Source organism: Mus pahari, chromosome 18, assembly GCF_900095145.1.
Source record: "Mus pahari chromosome 18, PAHARI_EIJ_v1.1, whole genome shotgun sequence".
In the NCBI taxonomy this organism is placed as follows: Eukaryota; Metazoa; Chordata; class Mammalia; order Rodentia; family Muridae; genus Mus; species Mus pahari.
The window spans coordinates 25,632,093-25,642,962 of NC_034607.1; the positions used below are offsets into that span (position 1 = coordinate 25,632,093).

A 10,870-nucleotide genomic window follows, 5' to 3' on the forward strand; every position below is an offset into this window, starting at 1 on the left:
CTCCTCCTCCTCCTCCTCCTCCTCCTCCTTCTCTTCTCCTTCTCCTTCTCCTTCTCCTTCTCTTCTCCTTCTCCTTCTCCCCCTCCTTCACCTCCTTCTCCTCCTTTAACTTCTCCTCCTCCTCCTTCTTCTAATTTGTTCTCTTCTTCCTCTCCTCCTTCTTCTATTTCTTCTTTTGAGTTTTCAATGTCTACTTTTAAATTTTTAATAAGAGGTGTCTCTCTAATATCTTTATGAATGCGCTTAGTGGTATAAACTTTCATCTTAGTAATGCTTTCATTGTATCCAATACACAATGGGTATGTTGTGCCTTCATTTTCACTGAAATTATTGAAAGTCTTTAATTTCTTTATTTCTTCCCTAAACCAGTAATGAGCGAGTAGAGACTTGTTTAGTTTCCATGAGTATATAGGCTTTCTGTTGTGCCTTTTATTGTCTAAGATTAGATTTAATTGATGGTAGTATGGTAAGATACAAGGAGTTATTTGAAATTTGTTATATCTGTTGAGGTTTGCCTTGTGACTGAGTACATGATAAATTTTGGAGAGTTTCCACGAGATGCTGAGAAGTTACAATTTTTTTTTGTGTTTGGGTGAAATGTTCTGTACATATCTGGTAGGTCCATTTAATTCATAAGGTCTGTTAGTTTTATTATTTCTGTATTTTGTTTCTGTCTTAGTGGCCTGTTAATTTGTGAGAGTTGATGTTTCCTGTTATTACTGTGTGGGGTTTCATATGTGATTTAAGCTTTAGTAGTGTTTCTTTTATGAATGTGTGTTGGTTTTACATTCGGGGCATAGATGTTGAAAATTGAAATACAATCTTGGTGGATTTTTTTTCTTTCATGAGGACAGTGTCCTTCCACAAGTCGTTTGGTTATATTTACTTGAAAGTTCATTTTGTTGTGTATTATAATGGCTCCTCCAGCTTGTTTCTTGCATCTATTTACTGAGAATACCTTAATCTTGCCCTTTATTCTGAGCTAATCTCCATTTTTGTTACTACTGAGGTATGTTTCTTGTATGCATTAGAATGATGTTTCTTATTTAAGCATTCACTCTGCTTTAAGCTTTAACAAAATTTCTTTTATGAAAGTGTTCTTCCTTATTCTTTTTGATAACTTTTGTTTGAAAGTTGACTTTATTCAGTATTAGAATGGCTACTCCAGCTTGTTTCTTGGGACCATTTGCTTGGAAAATTGTTTTCCAGCCCTTTACTCTGAGATAATGTCTGTCTTTGACACTGAAGTGTGTTTTCTGTAGGCAGCAAAATGCTGGGTCCTGTTTCCGTATCTAGTCTGTTATACTATGTCTTTTTATTGGGGAACTGAGTCCAGTGATGTTAAGAGATATTAAAGAATAGTGAATAGGAAGCAACATTCTTGTTATTTTGATGTTATTTTTTATGTTTGTTTGGTTATCTTCTTTTGGGTTTATTAAAGGTAGATTACTTTCTTGTTTTTTTCTAGGGTGTAATTTCTGTCCTTTTGTTGGCATTTTCCATCTACTATCCTTTGTAGGGCTGGATTTGTGGAGGGATTTTTGTCTAAATTTGTTTTTCTCATGGACTATCTTGGTTTTTCCATCTATGGTAATTGAGTGTTTTACTGAGTGTAGTAGCCTGGGCTGACATTTGTGTTCTCTTAGGGTTTGTATAATATCTGTCCAGGATCTTCTAGCTGTCATAGTCTCTGGTGAAAAGTCTGGTGTAATCATGATAGGTCTGCCTTTATATGTTACTTGACCTTTTCCCCTCACTACTTTTAATATTCTTTCTTCATTTTGTGCATTTGGTGTTTTCATTATTATGAGACAGGAGGAATTTCTTTTCTGGTCTAATCTATTTGATGTTCTGTAAGCTTCTTTTATGTTTATGGGCATCTCTTAGTTTTGCTTAGAGAAGTTTTGTTCTATAATTTTGTTGAAGATATTTACTGGTCCTTTAAGTTGGGAATCTTTGCTCTCTCATATACCTATTATCCTTAGGTTTGGTCTTTTCATTTTGTCCTGGGTTTTCTGGATATTTTGGGTTAGGGCCTTTTTGCATTTTTCATTTTCTTTGACTGTAGTGTCAATGTTTTCTATGGTATCTTCTGCAACTAAGATTTTCCTGTATTTCTTTAAGGTAGTTATTTATGTCCTCTTAAAGTCCTCTATTAGCATTGTGTGATGTGATTTTAGATCCAAGTCTTGCTTTTCTCATGCGTTGGAGTATCTAGGACATGTTGTGGTGGGAGAACTTGTTTCTGACGGTGCCAAGGTGCCTTGCTGGTAAGGTTCTTGCACTTGCCTTTCACCATCTAGTTATGTCTGGTGTTAGTTGGTCTTGCTGTGTCTGGCTGGAACTTTTCCCTCTTGTGAGCAAGTATGTCTGTGTCAGCCATCCTGAGAGACCAGCTCTCTCCTGGAGGGACATATGTGCAGCCTGCTGTGGAACAGCCTTAGCTCCAGGATACAGATAGCTGCTGGAAGGATCCTGTCCCAGCTGCTCCACTGTTCCTCTGCCCTGTGCGCCCCTTGGACAGTTATCAGAGAGAATGTGCTGATTTCACCTCTAAACCTGGAAGTGGGAGTACTCCTGGGAGACCAGATCTCTCCTGGTGGGCATTGATTGTGTTCTTATGCTGGCCTTTATCTGGTTATCCCTAGTTTTGGCAGGCCTGATGGGAATATACCTCTGTGACCACAGATAGAGCTTGTAGTCCCTGATGTTTGTAGGCCTCTGAAATTGTAGATATAGCTTGTTTTTCCTGATCAGTTTATACTGGGCACCAGCAATAAGCCTCCAGCAATATAGAGGGAGTTGGGCCTGGAAAATAGAGTTCTAAGTGGGCAGGGAAGAACTTGCCACCACTAAGTTTGCCCAGAATTGGGTTAAAGGTCTCATCTGGTGGTCCATAATGGCAGCAAGTGTCTGGGATTGTGGTTAGAGATATTGACAAGAAGACAGAGCACAAAGGGGATAGGGTAAACCTCATGGCTGCTGAGTTTCCAAGGGAACCAGCAGGGAGAGTTTGGGCTTGGGGAAATCATCTAGTTGTCGTTGATAGCAGCAGGCCTCCACAAATTTAGGCAGAACTATGTCCATGGAAATGGAGTGCAGATTGGGCATTTCCTTCTCTTATAAAGACTCAAAATTGCTCTAGTAATTTGAATATATTCATAGGCAAAAAGACATCTCCCTAGTTAGTGCCCAATAAGTATGATGATGAAGAGAAGTAATATAGGCAGAAATATTATGGTGTCAGGGGCCATAAGACAACAAGCATGATACATCTCTGGGAGACCTTTTTTCATTTCTAATCCCATTTCCTTTGTTATGATTGTAAATTAAACGTTTTAATGAGCATTGTGATTTGCTTGTGTTAATCACCTGCAACAATATATAAGTCATGATGGGAACAGAGATACAAATTCTTCAAATATTTAGAATTTGATTAGAATATATCAGTTATATTTCTATTTGTATGGTTCATAAAATACATGAATGGAAAATTTGAAGCTTGAAAAATTTTTGCTTTAAATCAGAGCTCATCGTATCCCTTTTCTATGAGATATAGCTGAATATTGTATTGATACCTCCAGTAAATGTATGGTTAAGAGTAGGAAGAAAGGTATATAACAAGTTTCTGTATCCAAAAATTATCAAGGGCATTTCAATTATTTTAGTTAATAGTCAAGAAAACCACATAGACTACTTTAAAGAACTAACACCTGTGATTAATTTTATTCATTGCAGAGACTCTTGGTTTGGATCCAGAAGTTGCTAGAGCAAATACCTTGGGTTTTGTTGGATGTCTTTCTTCAGTCCAATACAATCATATAACACCATTGAAGGCAGCCCTTCGCCATGCCAGCATTTCACCTGTGACTGTCCAAAGGACTTTGACAGAATCCAGCTGTGTCTCCATGGTGGACTCTGATGCAAATGCAGTGACCACCGTGCATTCTTCAACAGGTACATCCCAGAGGATGACCTCTTATGTTCCTGTCACTAACTTCTGCTGTCTTATAAAGCTAAAGTATTGGCTAACAGTATCTAGCTCTTTGCCTTGCATGAATACAGGTCATTAGGAACTGTAACTAACTTTTTGTTCATATATGTACCTTTCCAAAACACTCTGACAAAAGCAAATTAAGAGTTTATTCTGCTTCACAATTCAACTTTCCAGTCTACCATAGATGATAGGAGTTTGATGGAGCAGGTCATATCACACCCATAATCAGGAAGTGGAGAATGATGTCTACATGTCAGTATTCAGATTATTCTCCATTTATACAGTCTCTGATCCCATCGAGGGAATGATGACAACCACATCATGTAGCTTTTCTTATATCTGTTATGAAATGAATATAATGAAACAAACATTCCCAGAGGCCTGTCTCCAAGGAGATTCTAGATTTGTCAAATTGACTAATGACATTAATCATTATATAAACATTGATGAGTAGAATTACACAATAGAAGCGTATGAACATTACAATAACAATTACATTAATAATAATATATTTTAAGTGTGATATTTAACAATATTTCAATAATGGGCATTTATCTGATTCAAAAATCAATGCTTAATCTGTTAATAATAAAATTAATTGCACATATGTTTAATATAATTCTAGTTTCAGGTGATGAGCAGTTATGATTAGTATGTCTTTACAAGAAGTATATATCATGCATGTGTGTATAAATGTATGTACACTTGTGCACCACTATTGTTTGAGTGGAAACCGATAGGAGGACTTAAGTATAAAGGAACTATGAAAACATCAGAATGAGGACTTAGATAATACTAACTTCAGTATTATGTTCTAGCTTTTTGGATGAAGGATACAAAATTATAGACATATATAAAATTTTATACTTTGTATGTATTTTTTTTTGTATGTATTCAATAATGATGTTTTTTATTAAATTAGTTGAATGGAATAGGGAGAGGACTTAATAACTAAAATACTTTTTATATATTCATGATGACCTGAGTTACAATTTTTAGCACCCACATAAAAGGCTAAGTTTGTCATTGAGCATTTTTACCCAACTGTGGACCAAAGACAAGAGATACCAGGGGCTCCTTGGTCAGCCAACCTTTCTTTTTTTTCTTTTCTTTTTTTTAAAAATTTGTTATTATTATTTTCTTTATTTACATTTCAAATGCTATCCCGAAAGTTCCCTATAACCCCCCCCCCACAGTCAACCTTTCTTAATTAGTGAGCTTCAGATACAGTCAGAGATATAGTTTCCAAATACCTTGAAACATGATTAAAGAGAATACCAAAAATTATTCTCTGGCCTCAACACTGGCCCCCATGACATTACAAATCTGCCTGTACTCATGTATCATTCATACACATGTATAAATAAATATGTAAGTTATTCAACAAAGGAACACATACATGTATATTTTACACGCAAAATTTTTATCTATTTTCTCTGTGTGTATGTGTGTGTGATGTGAATTTGTGATTTGTTCATCTTGTGATTTTGTTTCTTCATGATAAAGTTCATTTTCATTAACTAACAAAGCCCAGGCTATTATCAAGTATCATTATGGTCTGCTATCAGGTTTTGGATTCTGAATATTTTCTTTATTTTGGGTGACTTATTCCACTTGGTATAATATTGATCTCAACCACATCCTTCTTAAATGAAGAGATCAACTGGTGTCTGAGTAATATTTCAGTGTGTGTTGCTATGTGCATATGCATGCACATGTATGAGTACAAAGTACAAGTAGAAGTAGAATTTCTTCATTCACTTATCCATTGATACATAACTTGATTCTACATCTTGGCTACTATGATTAATAGTAAAATGGGTACAGAATTACAGACAGGTATAAACCTCACAGTCTCTGATTTCACATTACATTGGAAAAGCACAATATTTATTATATAAAACTATTGCAGAAACAGACACATAGACACAGCAAATGGATTAGAGAGCCAAGAAATAAACCCAGGCTTGTGTGATCATATTATATTTGGCAAGAACTAGAGGAATGAATAGGCTCTTCATTAAGTGCCTTGCAGTAAAATAATGCAATTGGATCTTTGTTTTATTCTATAAACATATAGTTGACATGGAAATCATTAATTTGGTAATACATCTAGACACAATAAAGCATGTAGAAATGAATTATTAAAATATCCTTGATATCGGTCCTAATATGATATTTTATTGATATTACTAAAGTACAAGTAAAAAAAACAAAAATAAATGAAAGTGAAATTAGGTGTAAGTAGAATGGGCTCTGCACAGCAAATGGAATGATCTGCAATAGAAAAGTAAAATCTGTGAGCATCCACTTATGGAACACAGGGCTCCCAGTGGAGGAGCTAGAGAAATTACCCAAGGAGCTGAAGGGGTCTGCAAGCCTATAGGCGGAACAACAATATGAACCAACCAGTACCACCAGAGCTTGTATCTCTAGCTGCATATGTAGCAGAAGATGGCCTATTCGGCCATCATTGGGAAGAGAGGCCCTTTGATCTTGCAAACTTTATATGCCCCAGTACAGGGGAATGCCAGGGCCAAGAAGTGGGAGTGGGTGGGTAGGGGAGCAGGGATGGGGAGGGTATAGGGGGCTTTCTGGATAGCATTTGGAATGTAAATAAAGAAAATATCTATTTAAAATAAATAAATAAATAATAGAAAAAAGAAAGAAAGAAAAAATAAAAGAAAAGTAAAATCTGTGGGATGTGTGCAAAGATTTGCAAACTTTATTTCTTGTCGGTTAACTTTTAAGGCATATTTATTGATTTAACTCAATAGCCAGAAAACAAATAACCTTATGAAAATTAGGTCAAACATCTAAATACACAGTTTTTCAAAGGCGAAATAAACATGACTGATAAAAAAAGTGCCACATGAAAAGTGTGACCACATGAAAAATGCTAGCATCAGCAATCATCAGAAATGACAAAGCTTGTGGTAATGAAATGCTTCCTTATTGCCCTCAGGATAGCTGTAACACAAGCAGTGGGAGTCAGAAAGAAGATTCAGTGTTGACAGTCCCCAGAAAAATAGAGCATTTTATACATAAGTATTTGTGTATGCGTGTGTGCTTATTTATGCATATATATCATCTTTCTTTCTTTCTTTCTTTCTTTCTTTCTTTCTTTCTTTCTTTCTTTCTATCTATCTATCTATCTATCTATCTATCATCTATCAGATTTACATAAATTAGTATGGAAGATAATGAGAAACCAAAAGATATAGGAGAAAATAGGGCTAAGGAACTTGATTATGTTCTCTGTGTGATAAAAGACAGGAAAAGTTGAGCCTATTATGATTGGATTTGTTATGGAACTATGGTCAAACTCTGTGCTAAGTAGTTTACTTTTACTGGTCCCATCATGGTCTTTAGGGTTTTTTGTAGCAAATTGTTTTAGGAAGTGTGAGTGAAATAGCAGGCTTGTTAGTGATGAAGCATGTGAAGTTAGAATTTCTGTGTGTGAAAGGCTTGCTTATATGTATAGCATTTACTGTCCTTGGGAATTAATTAGCATATCATTGTCTGAAACTACTTTTGAGAAGACATGAAGAAACATCTATTTAAGTCAGATAGAAAACTGATTGTATCTAGTCAGCCATCATTGGGAATAGAGGACCCTTGGTCTTGCAAACTTTATATGCCCCAGTACAGGGGCACACCAGGGCCAAGAAGTGAGAGTGGGTGGGCAGGGGACTGGGGGGGAGGGAATAGGGGACTTTTGGGATACTATTTGAAATGTAAAGGAAGTAAATACTCAATAAAAATTGGAAAAAAAGAAAAAAGAAAACTGGTTGCAGACCAAACCTACAATACTACCATGTTCCAATTGATGAATATGTGAATTTTATTGAGGTTATTTATAGGACTATTGGTGATAGGTTACTCCCAGGAACAGAAATGACTCAAAGACTGATGCATCTCCAAAGCCTATCCCCGGAGGAATTATGGCTCATATAATCTAAAACACTGAAGCTCACTGCAAAGCTTGTAGGCAGGGCTTCCTCCATGCAGTCTTGCTAATCTCTGCTCCTTTCAAGAAGCGATGAGGGTCTGAGAATCTTCCAGGCACATTTCCTGATATTAGAATATTGCTAATCAATCCTAACTGCCTACATAAGCATGTAGAAGGAGGGACTTAATTCATCTTGTCAGTTTCAGGAACTTCCTCGAGTTGCTGAATTGTTTACTTCCTGAGTCTTAAGGAACCACCCTTCAAAATATGAGTCTTAAAATGTTTCTCTGTATGGGGAGTGCAACCACTACATGAATATTGTTTCATACATGGGAAAGATATCCATACCCTGGCAAGAAAGGTGTCCAAATGAGTTAGAAAATTCAGGAAATAAGTTAACTTTGATAAATCACTCCTTAGCTACAGACTGATATATATAGAAAAAGAAATGACAGTGTCATGATTTAAACTATGCTTCAACACCCTCAGATTACAGAAGTCTGAAAGGAAATGTGCAAGAATTGCTATACATGGGGTGGATCCCCAAGTGGGGCAGTCTCTGGATGGTGGTTCCTTCAGGCTCTGCTCTGAACATTGTCTCTGCAACTCCTTCTATGGGTATTTTGTTTCCCATTCTAAGAAGGAACGAAGTAGCCACACTTTGGTCTTCCTTCTTCTTGAGTTTCATGTGTTTTGCAAATTGTGTCTTGGGTATTCTAAGTTTCTGGGCTAAAATCCACTTATCAGTGAATACCACCAAACTAGTCACTAGGCAGATGCCAACAAGAACCTGCTGACAGGAGCCTGATATAGCTATTTCCTGTGAGACTCTGTCAGTGCCTGGCAAATACAGAGGTGGATGCTCACAGTCATCCATTGGACGCAGCACAATTTCCCCAATGAAGGAGCCAGAGAAATACCCAGGGAGCTGAAGGGGACTGAAGCCCTATAGGAGGAACATCAATATGAACTAACCAGTACTCCCAGAGCTCCTTGGTACTATACCACCAATCAAAGAAAACACATGGTGGAACTTGTGCCTCTAGCTATATATATAGCAGAGGATGTCCTAGCCAGTCATCAATGGGAGGAGAGGTCCTTGGTCCTGTGAAAGCTCTAGGCCCCCAGTATAGGGGAATGTCAGGACCAGGAGTGGGAGTAGGTGGGTTTGGGGATCAGGGAGAGGGGGAAGAGGATAGGGGAATTTTGCAGGGGAAACTAGGAAAGGGGATAATATTTGAAATGCAAATAAAATATCTAATAAAAAATTTAAAAAAAGAATTGCTGTATATTTCAAGTGAGATCTAGCATATTTACTACTGGGTGAAAATCAACCCTGGTTTAGTCAGTAAGTACAGTCTAGTGTTGTACTTAAAAATGGAAGATATTATACAATGTATGAATACAAATATTTATATTCACACAATATTACGTTTTTGCAGAAAAATGGTAGCTAGATGAGTAGATGGGTAGGTAGATGGTAAGTGGGTAGATGGTAGGTAGAGGATAGATGCACCAGTAGATGTTTTTATGCATTTAGGCTAAGACATTTACTTTTGGAAGAGGGAAAGTTAAAGCTAAGATTTAGTTTTTAAATGTAATATTAAAAGGAAATCGGCATTGGAGAGTAAACACTCATGAAATGCATTATCACTGTGATCACATTTCTTTGCAGAAATTGATCACCAAACATATCTGTCACTTTGTCATATCTGAAATGTTCTCTTTCTATTATTAGTGAACACTCAACAACCTGAATTAACGTAAATTAATCTATATTAGCCTATAAACATCAAAACATGTTAGAAATGGATAAATCTATATTAACATGAGAAATATATTTATAATATTAAAAGTAGCACATGGGCTAAATAAAGTTGGAACCAATATGAGTTGTGTTAAGACAAAGGAATTTTATGAACATGGACAGCTATGATTTGAGTGTTCATGAAGAAGCAGAAGTTATACCAGGAAGTACACTTGGCACAGAATATGCCAGAGTAAGAGAGTCATAAGAACATAGGAGGTAAATAGCTAAATATTTGCCATTCCCTTCTGCCATGACCCCTTTTCTGACTGTCTCCCTCCTTAGCTTCCTGCTTCTATCTCTGCCTCTGCCTTCCTATCTTCCTTCCCTTCACTATCAGTCTCCCTGATATCAGATTGTTCCATCTTTCCTCTCTCCTAGTTCTTCCCTCCCATTTCCCCCATCTCATCCTGACTCCCTATGACTCTGTCTCCTTTCTATCTTCATTCTAAGTTTTCCTATCTTCTTCTCTTCATCCTTCCCTATCTTCTTTCCTATCCTCTTCCCCATTCTTTTCTTCTGTCTATATCTATCTCTTTCCCTGTCCCCTTCATCCTTTTCTTTCCCCCTTCATGTCTCTCTTACTCCCTGTCTTGCTCTGTCTTTTTGTAGTTCATCTTCCACCTGTCTCCCATCCTCCATTACATGGCAAGTTCAAGGTCACCTTCCATTACAAAAAGAATTAAAGTCCAGTCGGGCATCTATGAGACCTTCTCTGAAAAAAAAAAATGGATTAGAGCAATGGCTCCATGGTCCTCAGTACACACTGCTCAGCTGTTCTTCTTTTAAGAGGTGCTGATTCTGCCAGTGCCTTCAGCTATCGTTGTGAGTAGACTCAGGTCTATTACAGTCAGTGCTGTCAAAGAGTGCGTTGATGCAAAGAGGAAAGTGTGTTTGAATTAAAAGGCAGCCATCAGTCCTAGGAATTCTCCAGCGAAGCAGAATGCTGAGGGAATGACTGAAGATGCACAGGCCAGGGAGCACACTCACCAAGCTTAAGGCTATGTCACAACTCAGTAATAAGCTAATGCATGCATACATTAAGGACTGGAAGCAGTGCATTTTATTCATCCTTAAATATGTACAAAGTGTGTGTGTGTGTGTGTGTGTGTGT

The 10,870-nt window shown here is 37.0% G+C and overlaps 1 protein-coding gene across 2 annotated transcripts in view; it reads left to right on the forward strand.

Annotated features, from left to right (window-relative positions):
- LOC110335694 (contactin-associated protein like 5-3) overlaps positions 1 to 10,870 on the forward strand; it is a 514,066-nt gene that overhangs the window by 500,668 nt on the left and 2,528 nt on the right. For both annotated transcript variants that reach the window (XM_029531381.1, XM_021217999.1), the window contains one exon: positions 3,739 to 3,957. In XM_029531381.1, the coding sequence (XP_029387241.1) occupies positions 3,739 to 3,957 (219 nt within the window). The remainder of the gene's footprint in view (positions 1 to 3,738; positions 3,958 to 10,870) is intronic.